Source organism: Engraulis encrasicolus, chromosome 3 (genome assembly GCF_034702125.1).
Source record: "Engraulis encrasicolus isolate BLACKSEA-1 chromosome 3, IST_EnEncr_1.0, whole genome shotgun sequence".
In the NCBI taxonomy this organism is placed as follows: Eukaryota; Metazoa; Chordata; class Actinopteri; order Clupeiformes; family Engraulidae; genus Engraulis; species Engraulis encrasicolus.
Window position 1 is genome coordinate 48,065,646 of NC_085859.1, and position 18,655 is coordinate 48,084,300.

General features: G+C 42.9%; 1 protein-coding gene across 2 annotated transcripts in view; it reads right to left on the bottom strand.

Moving 5' to 3' along the window:
• Positions 1–234: 234 nt before the first annotated feature.
• The window catches only part of smarca2 (SWI/SNF related, matrix associated, actin dependent regulator of chromatin, subfamily a, member 2), an 87,879-nt gene continuing 69,458 nt past the window's right edge, over positions 235–18,655 (bottom strand). For both annotated transcript variants that reach the window (XM_063195560.1, XM_063195559.1), the window contains exons 29-34: positions 14,668–14,909; positions 10,202–10,307; positions 9,715–9,816; positions 6,445–6,562; positions 5,386–5,522; positions 235–1,494 (exon numbers count right to left, since the gene is read on the bottom strand). In XM_063195560.1, coding sequence (XP_063051630.1) covers positions 1,459–1,494; positions 5,386–5,522; positions 6,445–6,562; positions 9,715–9,816; positions 10,202–10,307; positions 14,668–14,909 — 741 coding nt within the window. In that variant the 3' untranslated portion in view covers positions 235–1,458. The remainder of the gene's footprint in view (positions 1,495–5,385; positions 5,523–6,444; positions 6,563–9,714; positions 9,817–10,201; positions 10,308–14,667; positions 14,910–18,655) is intronic.

The following is an 18,655-nucleotide window of genomic DNA, read 5'->3' on the forward strand; positions in this document are numbered from 1 at the left end:
TCTGCTCTGCCAACATCCCCTCAGACATCCAAAACCACAAGGAGACAGCTGAATGTCCATCTTCCAAGTGTCAGGACGGTACGCTTCTTCAGTGAAACGATTTCAGAGCGCCTTGTAGTCAGCAAAGGTTGTCTAATTTTCCAGACGTTCAGACAGAGTGCTCTGACACCGGTATGTGCATTGATATGGTGGCAGTAAGGTGAGAGAGAAAAAGCACAATAGACATCCACTTCATCAATTTTAGACAGATTTTTTATTTGCTTTGGGGTGCTGGGAATACAACCACAAAGACAACGTTGTGCAAAGAAAGCAAAAGAAAAGATCAATTTTCACATACAGAGGGATGATAAGAACAGGCCTCACATCCAAAATACACGCGTCAAAAAAGAGCAGACACACAGTTGGCAACAATACTGCAAAAGTCAGCAAAACATTGAGGCAAAAGAGTAAGTGCTCGCTCAGGGCTAAGTATGACCAAAACTAACAGAGGAGCAGACTATCATGAGAAACGTCCCTCATTTTTTGAAGAGTATTGTTAGCGATATTATATGAAGGAAAACAATGGGTAATTGTTGAAAATACACTCAGCCATACAAGAGGAAGAAAGGAAAACGATTCTTCTTTAAACACACAAGTATAAAAATATCCATAGCCACGAGGCATTGGGTTATTCAACAATGAGCTGAGTCGATAAGTGCTGTTATCAGACAGAAACAGACAAATCTGTTTTTCGCCGCCCGATTTGAATCATTGAGAAGCCGTCCCTCGGGCGGCCTCAGCCTGACTGCTGAGACGCCACAGCTGTGGCGTGCCAAATTAAAAATGAATGCAGGTGTACAATCGTCAGATAAAAACCCTTCCTTAAGGGGCCACAGAAGGGAACGTGGGGTGCTTTGACACAATTTCATTCGCTAAAATCCTCCAAAACTATACTGCTGGGATAAATTCATTTCTTATAAAATATTTGAAGTATACACTATGCATATTTAAAAACGCTGGCTTTTTTTTTCTTCATTCATATATCAAACCACAAATAAAACTCCTATTTTTTGCAAGCTTTTTTTTTTTTTTTAAACTTTTTCAAGTACTGATGAAGCTGAACTATGTACAGGTGTTCTAAATGCATCTGCCAGCCCCTGAGGAGCTTGGGTAGATATGTACTGTATATGAATCCATAGCCCTGTTGGGTGCTGCCTTTTCCCATTGCATGCGGGGCACCCTTGGCTGTCGCTAGTGTCAGGTGTGAATACTGTGTTCACAACCCCGCCGAATACTCTGTTCACACATCTTCACACATGAGCAAACTAACACTGGAATACAAACAGTTTGGGGGATATGAACATGTGTGGATTCTGCAGGTAAGGGAGGGAGGGAGGGGGGAGGGGGCAATAGAACAAACAGATGATGCAACGAGTCAGGCAGATGGATAGAGAGGTCAGGCATCAGCCGTCTTGCTCCTCACTCATCCTCACTCTTGCTCCCGTCCGACTGGTCCTGCACACACACACACACACACACACACACACACACACACACACACACACACACACACACACACACACACACACACACACACACACACACACACACACACAAAACAGTTGAGGTTTATGGCACTTAACAACACCATGGAAAGTTTATTTTTGAAAAACCAACACAACAAAACCACTCCATCATTCTTTTCTGGAAGTGACAGCATTCAATTACCAGTTCTCAGGGTTCCCAATTCTTGTTTGACTGACAAAGTTTCTTTTCCAAAGAAAACTTTTCCAGGACTTGTTCATGACCTAAGGTCCTTTTTCCATGAATTCACAGTGAATGTGTTAGGGGTTAGGGGTTAGTGCTAAATATGAAATGTGACCCCTTTGAACTCATCCTATGGTAGTTCAAAATATTGTCAATGCATTTATTGCAGCATGCAAGAGAATTCGTCTGTAAATAATCATAATAAGCTAATGATAGATAGATAGATAGATAGATAGATAGATAGATAGATAGATAGATAGATAGATAGATAGATAGATAGATAGATAGATAGATAGATAGATAGATAGATAGATAGATACGCTGAGTTCTGCTTCCTACAAATGTATGCATCTGAATGCCACAAAAAAAGGGGAAAGGAGAAGACGGAAACAGTAACAACACACAGAGATTCCAAGACATGAATCTAATGTCATCTCTAGTATGAAAACTATGAAACTTCAAACGACTTACATTTTCTCCTACTATTGTGCAGAGGGAGCAGAAACACAGAAAAAAAGAAAGAAGTCAGAGAACAAAAGAAAAAGAGACCCTAAAAACTATGTCTTCAGCTTTTCCCTTGATGATTAATGAAGCTATCCATTTTCCAACTTAACTCATTATTCAACCCACACGGAATCCATATTCATCACACAATCCAAAAACAAACAGCATTTTGAAATGTAGCCGCATATCAAAAAGCTCTGCTTGAATGGATCAAGTTGCAGAACAAGATCTTTCTCACTCATTAAACTGCAAGTTGCATAAAGGAGATAATAACGCTAACAGAGAGACTTTTAACAATGTCATTACTGTTTAGGGAGGGAAAGTAATCTCATCGCCCCCTGCTGGCAACGTTCCAACCCCCTGCAACAAATGAATGTTTTTTTTCTTTGAAAAATTACATCTCGGCCCTGACGACGAAGTAGAAGTAGTGGCAGTCATATTATGGGCATGTTGGCCCGTTTTATCGAATCAGGTGGTAAAATGTTCGGTTTTTCACTGATCTGAGCTGATTTTAATATTCTTTAAAAAGCTAATACAGAACTACACTGACTGGCATGTGTGGCTTGTTTACTCCATGTAATTAGCATAGCCAAATTAGCATAGCCAAACATGAGCCAGAGAGGTGGTTACTCGTCACCACAGAAGCCATCATATCTACTAGAGAATTTAAAACCATACCAAAATGATCGCGTGTATATATGTGTAATAAGAAGACAATGTGGAACTCATAGGATTACAAGAATGTGAAGATATGCGAAGAACTTGCGTTCGTTCGCGTTCATTTGTTTCTCTGTGTTGTCAACGAGGCGCGAACCACAGCATGCTGGGAGCTGCAGTCCGTTTCCGACCAGATTGGCACAATTTGTATTTTTCTTAACCCTATACTGCACGGTGTTGCCATATGGCAACATACCATTCTTTTGACATTTCCTGGTATTTAAATATAAATAATAGACACTGATTGGTTTTCATATTGAAACTGTGGCCTTGTTTTATCCAATTATGTGGTTTGTTGACATCACATGACACCACACACTACCCCAGGCTCGCTCTTTCCCTCACTGTACATGAATGTGTCTCCTTGACAGATTGCTCTGGCATTAGCCAAGATTTTTCACACTTTTTGCAATATTTACAAAATTTAAAAAAATATTGGGATGATCTATAGTTAGTCATGATCTGTTTTCACCATTTGTTTTGTTTTCAACTAAAAATTATTTCCTTTTTATGTTGAAAAATAGGTATGTTGCCATACGGCAACATTGTGCGGTAATGGAACAAGACGGTCAATAGGGAAAGTGTATTGATACAAATACCCAATTCTAATTGATTGATTAATTTATTAATTTATTGATTGAATGATTGATAACTGATAATATTTATAATTATGTAAATGGCAGTCTGTAATGAATATTACAAATTTTATAATAGGTGTACAGAACTGTTTTATGAGATTTCACTCTGAGTACATGCAGAAAAGCGAACAAGGCCTATGCAGCTTCCCCAGACTGCCAAAGGTATACCACAAAAATCCCCAAACCCCAGATTAGAGCATGAAGCTACTGTCATCTTGACCATTTTAAGCCTCCAAAATGTTTTGACTTCATTTTTCTGTTATAAATAGGTTAATTAGCACACAACGTTTGTGCAAATCTGTCAACCCGATCAAAAAATGTTGTACAAAGTCAACCATTTTGAAAGTCAGCCATTTTAAAAGCATAATATCCAAATTTCAAACAGCTCATAAACCAATTTTATTATTAACACACAAGATTTACTGCAAATCCAAGCACCCATTGAAAAATTGTGGCGTAAACAAAAGGTAGGCCGCCTCGAAAGATTGCCAACTTCAAAGTCAGCCATCTTGAAAGTCAGCTATCTTGAAAGCACTGGCCTCACAATTTTACATGGCTTATTTACTCATTATAGAGTGTTATCACACAAGGTTTAGTGTAAATCCAAGCATCCATTCAAAAGTTATGACAAATAAACTGTCAGTTATGTTGAAAGATGCCTGGCCCGCAAATCGGCCATCTTGGATGTCGGCCATCTTGAAAGTGTTGGCTTCCGAAATTAAATCAGTTCATGTACATATTATAGACAGTTACCATACACATTTTTGTGCAAATCTATGCACAGATATTGTGTTAATACCTAATATATTCATTGGTGGTTGGTCAACGTAATACCACTGAAATACTGTTTTTCGTGGATATAATAAACAGTATTCACTTGTTCTCTCAATGGCAAAAATGTGTTAAATAACTCCCTCGAACTTGTGGGTAAACTTTCAATGTTTTTCTGAGAAAAAACAATTACATTCCTATAAAATAATCCATAATGTTGTATGACCCTTGTTTGGTCTTGGAGTAAAAATGTACACTGGATCCTTTCCGTAACTGCACAGTGTTGCCATATGGCAACAAACCTAAAAGTACCCCCCAAAAAAACTTTTTTTTGAAAAAAATTGCAAATATGTCTTAAGAAGTTCATTTTATGTGACAAAAACCACAGCAAGATTTTTTTCCATGATGGGATAATAATGCGTGCAGTATAGGGTTAAGATTTTCACAGGTAGTAGTTCATGCTATTGTGTACGCTGAAAAATGTGTCTGGTGTTATAGTTCCAAGTCATATCTTTGTGGGATTTTTTTAAAAACTTGTCTATGGGAGTTTCAATAGGATCACCCTGGTGTTTGGAACGTAACCGCTAGGATCGCTGTTTTCCACTTTCCCTCCCAATAGTACAAATATCTCTCAGTAAGAGTTGGCCATTTACAGCCCATAAGATCTGCTAGAATTTTTTCAGATATGTACCGTATAATGATAGTATTTATAACTTAAAACATTTTAAGGTTCAGTCAGGAAAAGCTTGTGTTTGAGGCACGTTTGGCAAATATAGACATTCTAATTACCACTGAACTGCATGATAACTCATAACCATAAAGTTAACTGAAATTAAACTTCTCTTCTCACACCTCTGACGCTCAAAGCACCTCAATGACAGCCAGCCCCCCACACACACACAATACCATCTATACAAAGTCCATTCTGCTTCTGCCACGCTTGGTCAGTCGGCACACAGCAACAGCAGTTTATTGTCTGCCTTCAGTCAGAGGCCTACTCCACACGTACCTTGTCCTCGGGCTCCTCGTCACTGTCCTCATCGCTGACGACAGGCTTGGCCTTGGCACGACTCTGTCTCTTCTTCCCTTTGTCATGGCTGCGCTCCTCTCGCTTGCTCAGCTTGATCTTTACCCTCACTGACTTGGCTGAGGACAGAAGACACGGCCGTCACCAGGACATAATATGCTAGCAGTAGGTGAAAGGTCAATGACGTGTAATAAATACAAGTTGTTCCAATAACGATAATGTGAAAAATAATCTAGAGACATGAACATGCTATTGCAGCAATGGGTTGAGATGTGAAGGTCTTTTGCTGTTGCTGATATAATAATGATACTACAGAAGCTGTGCCATCTGCAAACGTCACATAGTCGTATAGTGCTTAAAGTCTTGTCCTCAGTCAAGTTGAAGGACATTGACAGAGTACAGGAAAGAATCAGTACAATAACTGCAGACAATCTACACGTCACATGGTTGTGTAGCACATAAAGCTAGGCTCAAACTACACAACTATTGGCCCGATTCTTGGCTGAAAACCCCCCTTACGACATTCGGTGGAACGTTACCCCCCAGGATCATCGCAACCAATTGTCGGGCAAGATTTCCTCGTCATGCGCGTCACAGATCGCAAATGGTAGAAATCAAACACTGTTTGATATTCGCGAGTGGAATCGGGCATTGTCTCTGTGGTTGCGATCAGGGATGAGATTGACAGTTGCGATTCTCTTCATGTGTGCGTCGCACCCCGACGTCAAAATCAGACACAAAATCGAGGGACGTGTAGTTTCAGCCCGGCTTAAGTCATGTCCTCAGTGAATTTGAAAGGCGTTTACAGGGTGTAGTACAGCAGTGTTTCCCAACCAGGGGTACGTGTACCACTAGGGGTACGCAAGCACACTGCAGGGGGTACTTGGAAAAATGAAAAAATGTATGGAGCATACTCACATTGGGATATAGAGCATGAGTGAGGGGGTACTCATGGTATGACAAAAAGGCTTAGGTGGTACGCAAGATAAAAAAGGTTGGGAAACACTGTAGTACAGGACAAATGCTGTGTAAAACTCTTACACTCGGCTTCTGACTCCTCGTCATCGTCATCACTGTCATCATCGCTCTCCTCCACCTTTGCAATCTTCTGCCTGGCGCTCTTGAAGACAGACTGTAGCACGATGGAGTCTTCATAGATCTGCAGACACACACACACACACACACACACACACACACACACACACACACACACACACACACACACACACACACACACACACACACACACACACACACACACACACACACACACACACACACACCACAGACAATCTTATTATTGACATGAGCTAGGTAAATCAATTTGCTTCCTTCCATCTGCATTTGGACAGGATAAGAGCCATATTGCAATACAGTGGAATCCGCTTATAGTGGTCACGTTGGGCCGGGCCAATTTGAACACTGTAAGCGGTTGATTACTAAAACCGAATTTGTATTTTTTCACCTCTTTTTTTGTCTCTACCTGTCTGGCAAAAAAGAGCGCTGAGAAAGACAAGGCTTATATGCATTTCAAAGCATAGATCACGCACGGGTCGTCATCTCTTATGATGTCAAATAAGTTTGTAAAGTTCCCATTCCACAAACGTTTTCTGGCGAGTTTCTGCACAGTGTGATTCAGGTTATGCATGCAAAACGCCGCTAGACTGGGCACTTCAAATTGCTACACCGATAAATAACACACTGTTGCATAGCCTGCTGTACAGTACTGTAGTAGCCTAGCCTACAACGTGATTTTTTTTTTGACACAGTTTAAAAAAGCCACGCTAAGAACTGGTTGGAATTGGGAGAGTCGCGCTGGGCTTGCTGGCATAGGAGAGATGAGAAGGGCGAGGGGGAGTGGGAGGGACTCGTGGGGAGATGCAGCCTGGAGCAGTTTAAACACATAGCCTCCTGAGGAATGCCAAGCTTCGCCGAAACATCTAATTGGCTCGTTTTTGGTAATTTTTCATACGTCTCGAAGAGCCTATGTTTTTCATTCCCAGAATATGAGAGCCACGATTCACGTGCTTGCTGCCCGGTGTCGACTCCTAGCGAGACAGAGGCATGTGTGCACAGCCTCATCACCAGAGAGGTTCTATGTAAACGGGTTGCGTCCCCACTCACTAGTCGAGCCATGCCTGCAGTTCACTAGGGTGCTGTCGGGAGAGCGCAGCCCATTCACTGTATGGAGTTTGCACTCCTCGGTTGGCGCCCCTAGAGTAGGCTACCACCCGGAAAAGTGGCGAGTGGAGTCTCGTGCAGTAAACCTCTCTGGCATAGGGCAGAAGCAGACGTCGAGAAAGGAATCGCGGGAGTAAAAAAATAAATACATGTAGCTACACGGAGTTTTTCAATAATTTTTGCACATGTTTACATTCATAAAATGACAAAAATGAACATTATAAGCGGATTTTTGATCATTGTAAACGAATTATTTAAACAGCATTTGTATAGAAATGATTCTGTCCCAAGCTTTTTGATCTATATAAGCGGTTGATTACTATATCCGTGACCACTATAAGCGGATTCCACTGTACTTTTTTTTTGTCTCCATTGACTGCTCGTAACTTTTTTTTGTCTTAACCATGATCTTGGGTGTTCTGAAAGGCTCAATATAACAAATAAAACATAATTATTATTACTAGTCCCAATATAAACAATGGGCAATGTTTGGAAGTCAGAGGCGTGCTCAGTCCCTTTAGAAAGATAAAAAAAAGTATTCTTGTGGGTGCTCTTTGGTTCAAGGTTCAATATCAAAAAAGTTGCTTGAAAAGAGAAAAAACTTTTCTTCACCAAGGCACTCCAATAAGTATAATTAAAAATGTCTTTATTATTATGACATGTCCATTAAGGACTTTTAAAATTGCCCACGTGTAGCGGCAGTTGAGCCTTCTTTCAAGCTACTTTTTTGATAAACAATGGGCACTTCATTCTACTCCCGACAGAATTTTGCTAAGCTATTAGTTTGGTAGGGATATCGCAGAACTTTGAAGACAACATAACAAGCAAAAATATGACACACTGTGAGATTCACTCACGTTCAATATCATGCCCTACCTCATTTTTTCAGAATCATTTCCGAATGCTGGAAATGTGCCCTCACAAGAAATGAGGGAGGGCGTATGGTCTTGCTCCGGGGGCACGTCATCGCATGAACTTTGCAAAACCTCAAAACACTCAAAGGGCTCGGACTGTCTTCAACCTCAAATTCACTTTTATTGATTTTTCTGCCACTAGTCCTAGTCTTCTCCTCCTAGTCTCCGTTGCACAGAGGGGTGCAGCCGCGCTGTTGAGCTGAACCCGATGGCTTTCATTAGGCACAATATGCGAGTTATTTGGCTTGAGTTTGTGTGGTTGACTCTGGTGGTGGTGATACAACTGTAGGGCTCTTGCTGCACCAGAGCCAAAGCAAAGCATATCATGACAGCAACAAACAGGGCTGATTAGAGGGGGAGATAATCCCCAATTGTTTGTTTTGCCGGCAGGGCCACACCATTTGCAATCGCGAAACAAATCCCAGTTCATGTCTGCGGACAGTCTTGGAGAAGGGGTAATTAGACAGGACTCCCCAAGAGGGTGGTTGCTCACAAAATATGAGGGAGGAGGAGAAACGATGAGGTGGGAGCTTTGGGTTGCGCTAACCAGCCTGACAAGCCAGCCCATTTAAACTGCTTTATAAATCAGGAAGTAGTCCAAATGGGCTGGCTTGTCAGGGTATGTGTGAAACTAGTGGAAGATGTAAAACAGTCGTAGAGGGGAACTGTCTACAGGCAAAAAAAAAGGCTCATAAATATCAGTCTGCGTGTCTGCTTTCTGTCATGATGAAGAGCTGTTTAGTTAGTCTAAAAGCACCAAGGGAATACATTATACACAATAGCCATCCCTGGGGTTGTGTTTTAACCCGGTGAGTTTGACAGTTCATGAATATTGCAGAGGGACTGAAGCCACTTTCCACTGTTTTCAACAGAAATGTGGCTTATGCAAGACTGTTTCTGCCCACATTTCTGCCCACAAAACTGAAAAAAAAGTAAAATAATCAGGAATGATGCAAACCTTCTCATTCGAAATTCTAATCAGTATTCTGGCTGAAATACTGTGCCTAATTAAGCGGAAGCTGATATATTGTGGTACTATGAGTAAAAAAGAAAGTATTGCGACATCCATGACCAACTACACAAACACACCATTTAACCACAAACACATGTGCATACATACGCAGGCACACACATGCATGCAAGCCGTTGCACGCTCGCACACACGCACGCACGCACGCACGCACGCACACACACGCAGGCACCCTGACAGCCTTACCTGTGAGCCCTCCAGGTTGTAAGTCTGCGCGTTGTGACAGAGCAGCATGACATCCTTCTCCAGGTCGCTGACACTGCGGTACTTGTGGTTACGCACGCGCTCCTGCAAACACACACACCACGTCTTCACTCATCACACCACCAGAAATATATAGCACTTTCCGGCCCTACCGTGGCGCTAACAGGTAGGGCACTCGTCTGCTACGTGGCTGACACGGATCTTATTCCCGGCCCGGGTCCTTTGCTGACCCTTTGCCCGTGTCTCTCTCCCCACTCGCCTCCTGTCATTGCTTCACTGTGCTATCTAAATAAAGGTAATCCCCCTCCCCAAAAAAAACAATTTAAAAAAAGAAACAGTACTTTCCACAGACAGCTAAGGCTTTATGCAAACAGACAACATGGAAATGCAGTTATTTCCCACCGGCCCAGCAGCAGCAGTAGTTCGCTGGTGAATTACTGTGTAATGTGGTGTGGTGGGTGAAGCTTACCTTGATCTTCTTGAAGTCCACCGGCTTCCTTATCAGCTCATAGTACTCGGGGAGCTCCTTGCGAGAGGGCAGCTGCACAAAGACCTCACTAAGTTGTCGTCCAGCACTGATGGAGATGGGCAGATGGAGACAGCAGAGAGACAGAGGGGGAAGAAAGAGAAACAGACAGAACAATGAAAAAAATATGTCAATCCTGTGTTCCACAGAGAAGCGTCTTTGCGGCAAAAACCCAGACAACTCCCCACCACCTGGGAAGAGAGCCTGGGTAAGCTTTGTCGTGATTGACAGAAGAGGAAGAAGATGTCTGAGATAAGTTATACTTGGCAACAGTGAAACTTTGAAGGTACTGTAGATAAGACAAGGCCCAGTGGGGGAGATGGGGACAGTGTGTACAACAGAAACTCCCCAGGTGCTCCGCATTAAGATGCACACATCGATTTTCTCTAGTAAGGACATTGAATAACAAGTGTGTATGCAGGGGTGCCAGCAGGGAGGACAAAGGGGTCAGTTGTCCCAGGCCCAGGGAGAGAGGTGGCCCAGAATTGGGTTCTCATTACATTGTATGCATTTGGCTGGGGGGCCCTTTCAGACGACTTTGTGCTGGGCCTGGTCAAAGGTTTCAGCTGTCCTGTGTGTATGTGTGTTGTGTGTGTTGTGTGTGTGTGTGTAGTACACGTGCCTGTCTGTGCTCCATCAGTGAGGAAGGCTTGTTAGCTGTTCCCCTGAGGACGCCGAGACGTCCAGGGCAGCCTAAGTCAGATGTGCCAGGAGGTTGTGTTTGCCCAATTCTGGAGATTTGAGGAGGTGTCAGCACTGATGCGATCACCGCCACCACCGCTCCTGTCTGGTCCCAGGGGGACACAACCCTCTGTCACCCCCCCACTGAGCTGCTCAATCACTCACTGACACTGCCTGCTCTGCCACCACAACAAGCACCCTGCCTGATAGGGATGTGCAAAAAAATCTTCATGACAATGCATGGCGATACTTATTTTTTATAATATACTGCATCGATTCAGGATAATGAATCGCATACTTATTGTAAGGATATACTGCATCGATTAATGATAATCAATTGTTTAATAATATATTGAATTTGATAATGGTTCATTTTGTTCAGTAGAGAGTAGGTCATATTTCTGCTGTAAAAGAAGCTCTCTCCCAGATGCTAAAATGCTTGAATAAAATTAATCAATGATAAATCAGCTGTATTTTTTCAGATGAATGAAGCAAATATCGCAATGCATAACATTAGTACATGACTCGCAATGCCTTGCCAATACCCACCCCTACTGCCTGCAAGCCAGTGCCACGGCATACATCTCACAAAGACGTCTGTCATAAAGACAATGATCAAAGACGTCCGTCACAAGGACAATGATCAAAGACGTCCATCAAAAGGACAATGATGTGCTGCATCAGTTACTAAATTAGAATAAATTGTGATGACACCGACAGGGTAAGGAAACCACATGAGCTCCATGCATGCAATGTATGCAAGTATGTATCCATGTATACGTACTATATGCAAGTACGTATACATTATGTACTGGTATGGACTGTAGGAATGTACGGATATGTGTGTATGTGTGTATGTAGAGTAGAGTGGAGATGTATAGTGAATAGAGTGGCTTTATTGATCCCAAGGGGAAAATACTTGCACTTGTACTCGTAATAAATGTAATGTGTGTTTATGCATATGTGTACTCCAACACATGCACTGTTGCATCATCTTTCACACTGGGCTAGCCCGAACACTAGCCTTAACCCCAGCCCTAGCTAATGTGACGTGTGGCCGAGGAGGGAATTCGCCAAGGCACCAATAAGAGCCTGAATATGCCTCTTGGGCCGCATTCAAGCAGCACCTCCTGTTTACATCAGCCAACCACAGCCGATTTTTTTGCCAACTGCACTGCAGCCATATCATGACCTATGACGGAACGCTACTGATTAGTTTGATTTCGTAAACAGCCTTTGGGCTAAATTGTTTCAGGATGGAACGGAGGAGACGTCTCGGTCATAACAAATACACATTTCGGTGTTATTCGGGGACGCTTGTTATGTCACGGTTTTCTTCGGCCCAAGACATTTGTAATGCAGATGAGCCAAGATGAAACGGAGACAGACAAGCAAGCACCGGCCGTCTTTTTTTTTCTTTTACCCGGCCGGTTATTTAATTTCTCCAGCGTGGCGGCGGGAGGAGATATAATAATTGAAGGAGTGTTGAGAGCTCTTAGGGAGGTCTGTTAACACGGGGTAAATACTATGCCGGAAATAAGACACTAGAGATAAAGAACAAATGAATGAACATAAATATAATTGAAACAATACGCAGAACGCAGTGGCCCCAACATTTGGAATAATTCATCCCTGTCTCCATGGCAAGTGCACAGCACAGAGTACTGATGATGTTGAATAAAGAAAATCATTAACAGGGTAGGAAATTCAGATGTACCCAAATTCTACTAGCAAATTCAGACGCACTCTGCTGTCCCAGAAAACAAACAAATAAACAAGGGGACAGAGAAAATGCAAAAGGAATGTGACAGAGACCACAGACCAACATTGGACGAAACTGAAAGAATGAAAGAAAGAAAGAAAGAGAGAAATAAAGAAAGAAAGAAAGAAAGAAAGAAGGAAAGAAAGAAAAAAGAATGAATGGAAGAGGGAAGGAAGACAGAAAAAGAGAGGAACGTATGGAGGAATCTTGAGACATCAGCTGATGATGAGCAGTGAAGCAAGTGCTGGTTCCAGGTTCAGGGACCGTGTTGTGAGGAGGCAGAAACCGTAGTGAGAGTGAGCCTGGGATTGTTATGTCAATTTTTAAAACCCCCCCCTGAGGCGACAGGCAACTGGGGGAAAGCAGGGAGGGACGTGGAATGGGACGTTCAGTCTCAGAAGAACTAGATGAAGAAAAATATCTGCTGTGGTTACTTTTCCCCTCTTTACGCCGTCACCAAGCTGTCACCTCTGGTTAGACCGGCCGTTTACTGAGGCTGATTTATTGAGCCTCTGGTGTACGGCCTAGTCTCTCCCGATCACACATCCCCTTATTATGTTCCAACACGTATAAATCAGTCCTATGGACTGACAATTAAAAGCGCCATTGTTAAAGTTACAGCGACCGGTAGTAAAATGTCAAGTCAAGATTGATGTTCTGGCTACATATGGTCTATTAACTGTGATGGAGGAGCTCTTAATGGATTTGGTGTGACGGCAGCATCATAGATCACACTGTAAATGGTGCAAGAGCTGCTGGCCAAAGTAATAATGTTTCATACAGCCATTCAGGTCTGCAAGGGTGTTACTGTACAACACACAGACAGCGAGGACACCTACAGTAGAGTGCAGTTCTACCACAGTTAAAGCAGCACTGAGTAGTTTTTTCAACCTCATAAAGTTTCAGTGGTTCAATAACATGAAAAAGGCAGCAAGAGGGTCAGCCCAAAAGGGCCTATGTCACTTCTCTGTTTATTGACCTGCATTAGCTACCGCTGTCTGCTTGAATTAAGCACAACGCTTTGACTCTAGCCTACAAAGCTACGTGAGGTGGCACTCCAACTTACGCATATGAAGGCTATACTGAAGCTATGTTCCTTGCCCCATGCTGTGATCCTTCAACACAGACTGACTGGCCTTGCCTTATGTGCGCACACAGCAATCCCAGTCCTCCAAACTGTTCTCCCTCTTTGCTCCCCAATGCTGGAACAAGCTGCCATCTGCTACTGGAACGGGGCCATCTCTCTCAATGTTCAAGTAGCGCGTGGAGACTCCTCTCATCTGAGTCAGCTCTCCTAACCAACAATTAACCCTAATCGCCACACTAACCTTAACATGCCTGTGAGCTCTACTCTCACCACATAATAGTATATTGCTGATACAAAAGCACCTGCTGTGTTGTACCAATAAGTTAATGTGATGTCCTAAATTCATTTTACCACGCTCAATGGAGCTGTAAATACACTGAGTAAGCTAGGAGGGGAGGGTTGTTAACTCAACGAGAGACTATTTCACTTCCAACCTGCAGGATGACTGAAGAGGAAAACTAATTTTGACTGAATTAACCCATTATGCAGAGTCTCTGTTATACCCCATTGTAATTATCTTTTCAGCAAAGAAAATGATCTAATTATCTTTTCAGCAAAGAGTGAATGGAGCCAGTTGGCCCATCTGCAGGAAGAGGCCACGGAGTTATTTTGGATTATACTTACACTTAACACTTACTTTGGATTACATATACAGGTACACCTGTCTTTTTAATATCTTCTAATTTACTCTTTTTTATATATTTTTTTGACACTGTGATATCATGATTATATTTTAATATCATATTAAATTTATTTTTTTTCTGCATTGAGAACGTCTTTAATATCTTACCGTACCGTACCGTATATATATTTTTCAACTGTTCTCATTTGCTACTTGTTTTGGATGAATGTTCTGCTGTCCTGCGTGGCGAGACTCACTTGTCCTTGTAGTTGACCACGGTCTCCACGATGGCGGTCATCTGCTTGGTGAGTTTGGGGGGGTTGGGCGAGAGCTTCTCAGCGGGAGGCCGGCCGCGCTTCTTCTTGGCCTTTTCGCCGCTCTCCCTCTCCCTCTCCCTCTCCCGCCGGGCCTCCTTGTCGCCGCTGTGTCTCCGTTTCCGCTTGCGCTTCTTCAGGCGGATCTCCTCCTCCATCTCCTCCAGGTTGCCATCTTCGATCGCCTGATGGGGTCACACAGAGAGTACGCCGTTTATTGATTTGATTTTTTTTTAAAACATGTAGAATAAGAATGAGTTCTGCCTCTGTGTCTTGTGCTAGGAACTCCCATTGTGCCCCACATATGCATGCATGAACAGACGCGAGCACAGAGAGAGAGAGACGGAGAGAGAGACAGAAAAGCAGAAAAATAGAGCGATTGAGAATGAGAGAATGAAAGAGACAGAGAAAACAGAGAGACAAAACAACCCAGCTGCTGGGTCCAGTGAAAACAAATGGTAAACAAAAGCACCTGCTGGGCACATCACATGTGAAAAGGTCACAGGCCTTTCATACCGCAACCAGGGAAGCTGAAAGGAGCGGACAAAGGGGTCACTTGTCCCGGGCCCAATGAGACAGGGGCCCCAGAAATGGGTCCTCAATACATTGTTTGTATCAGATTTGGGGCCCTTTCAGATGACTTTGTCCCGAGCCCAGCCAAAGCTGTCAGAGGCCCTGACTGCAACACATGTGCTCTCGGGCGCCTTCACACACCACATGGGCTTTACACGGAGACGGCACCACCTTCCTACGGTTTTATTTTACATTACGCTGCGTTCAGTACACAAGCCAACAATGCTAAAGAGTGAAACGCTTTTCCACAGCATTAATGCACATGAAGGCACTATTGCAGTGCTTCTCAAACGGTGGTCCCAAAGGCATTCCAAGTGGACCGTGAAATTGGTTTCTAAAAATCACACAAAATATTTGTGTGCGTGTTGCTGTTGACTATTTATTTGACTTTTATTGTTTATTGGGTCAGAAGTAGGCCCCGAACATTTGTGAAAAAGTTGGGAAGTCCTGCACTATGAGGCAGTGAGAGGGTGTTGGACAAGGGTCAGTGCTCATAATGACATTGTACGTTTGAGATGTAGCAGCGGATTGGTGGCTTTTCACACGACCAGTGTGATTGCAGCAGATCAGAGGTCTTCTTTACAGCATGATATGATGCTTGGTTGTACGGCCGCACAATTAATCGAAAATAATAGAAAATCGTGATAAAATCGTGAAATCGAAGTCGTGATTTCAATCATGATTTAATCGTGGCAATAGTGACCGTCCTTTGAGAGCGTCCTTAAAGCCAGAACATATTGACAGGCTGGTGTTTCTGGTCAGAAAGTTTCATGCCTTAACATAATTACTACAATTCATTTTATTTTGCTCATCCCGTATATAATTCATTCTTGGTTATATTTCATCTTGTTATAATTTTCAAAAAAATCTGCAAAAAATCAATAATCGTGATTAATAATCGTGATTACGATTTTGACCAAAATAATCGTGATTATGATTTTTTCCAAAATCATGCAGCCCTACTTGGTTGCATGTGTTTTTAGATATACGCCCAGTGGAAAGCACACGCACACGCACACGCAAAATACATCCACACCCACACAGACAACCACAACCACAGGCACATGCACGCGCGCGCATACACACCCCAAAGCCAAACCCAACTCTAACCCTAACCACGCCATTAAAGCAGTGTTTTTGCACTTGCTTGCTTTTGTCATTAATCAGAAAATAACCAAGACAACAAGACAAAACAACTAAATCACAATATGCGTAATTAGGGGCTCATTGTGTTACCCATGAATCACTATTTTTCCTTCTTTTGTGCTCCATACAGTATGTGCATGAATTACAGGCATGCACACACACGCACAAGCACAAGCACACGCACAAGCACACGCACAAGCACACGCACAAGCACACACACACACACACACACACACACACACACACACACACACACACACACACACACACACACACACACACACACACACACACAAACACACACACGTCGATGTGGAGGAGACGTGGCATCAGATTTACGGTATAATCTGGCGTGATTGCGACGCGGCTAATTACGCCCGAGCGTCGGCTTAGTAATGTATCCCATCTGTGGACCGCCGACTCCAGCGCTCTCCGCGCCTCCTTCACATATTTATGGTGACGATAGCAAAAAAACAAAACAAAACACGAACAGTCTTTGGGAAAACAAACAAGCAAGAAATCAGTTGAAAAAAAGCCCAACAACATCTAAGCACATCGAGAGCCACGGTGGTGTTATTGCAGTCTCAGCTGGTTAGGGCTGTCTAGATAAATAAATAAAACAGAGGAAATGGACCGCATTAAGTTTTAACAGCAACACAATACAAAACCAGCCCCATTCAGGTGAGCCCATGTGTGCTTTGTCTCGAAAATGTCAAGCTTATCATGCTCAGGAGAAACAAATAAAGTACTTCTCCGGAAAAAGAGAAAAGCATCTGTCTATTTCTGTCCAACGTTGATCCCTTTGGTGTGATTGTGCTTGTGCATGTCCACCCTGAGAGTAATACTCCCACAGAGATGATTGAAGAAGATAACCCTGCTCTTATCAGTGGGGAACAGCGGAAAACGATGATCAGTTAGCAAAGACAGACACGCTGGGTGTTAGCCATCAATGGCAAAAGGTCAGAGAAGCTGAAACATTATTTCCGGGCTCAGAGCCATGTCCATTACCACTAGCACTGGGCTCAGTTAAGGATCGATGGTCTATACAGAAACTGAATGGCATCTTCTGTCAGCCTTCTCAGCTGCTTCAATCCAACTGTGTCCTGCACAGCACTATATTGACAAGCTGGTCTTACGATACAATTGATGTGATGCGCTCGTTTTGTAATTTGTCATTGGTGCATCACACCCCTTCCCCTTTTCTCTGATTGGCTGGCTTGGGTTGAGCTTCATTGCAAAATGACTATAACGCCATTTTTTTTAACTTGTGCATTTTATTGTTGGAAGTGACGTTAGATGTCCTTTCATCTATGTGTGAATTCTTGCCATTCAAATATTTTGAGAACCTACTTTATAAACCTACAGTATGAAGTGCAATTTGCAATGCAATGCCCAAACTGAAAGCCTACAAATGGCTAAGGCCAGGCTACTACGTATATTCAGCTCCATGTCAAACCTGTAGCTGACACGGTCATACAAAGCCATTTTCAGGGAACGAGGTACCAGGAAGCCTTGGCTCATCTATGCCTTATGTCACTCCTAACCCTGGGACGCGTGTCACATCATAACTCAAAATGAGAGCGAGGTGACAGTTATTGCAGGTGTAGCAGAAGGGAACAGTCACCCCCACCTGTTCTCAATGACAATCCATCACAGCTGGAGCGAAAAGGTCTCGAGCACCTTTCCACTATGACCTTCTTCTCAAGGACTAAATCACAATCTGATCTAGGGCTGTGCAATGTATTGTGATCTCAATATTGCTGTCAAACAATATAAAATTTCATAATATCGATTTAAAAAATATATTTTTGTCATTTGTCTATACTGCCAAAAGGTAGGTGATGCTAAGCGCAGTGCATTCTCCTCCACTTGAGCCATTGCGAGTACAAAGCAGACTTGCAACCCAACACGCACGCAGAACACTGTGTGTTTCTCCATGGCCCTCCACTCCAACTGCTGAAGGGAGGGGAGATTGTGAATTGTTTAGCACAATCAATTTGTCTTTAAAAGAAATAATGTCTAAAAATATTATGATATCAATATTGACGGAAATAATCGTGATATTGATTTTTCTCTCAGCCCTAATCTGATCTGCAACCCCTGAGATGTGGCCTTAATGTGGGCTATTCAGGCTGCTTTCATTTTCCTTCCCGATTGCCGGAGAAAAAACATAACTGATCCGAGTTATTAGTGTCACTGTTATAAAAGCGCT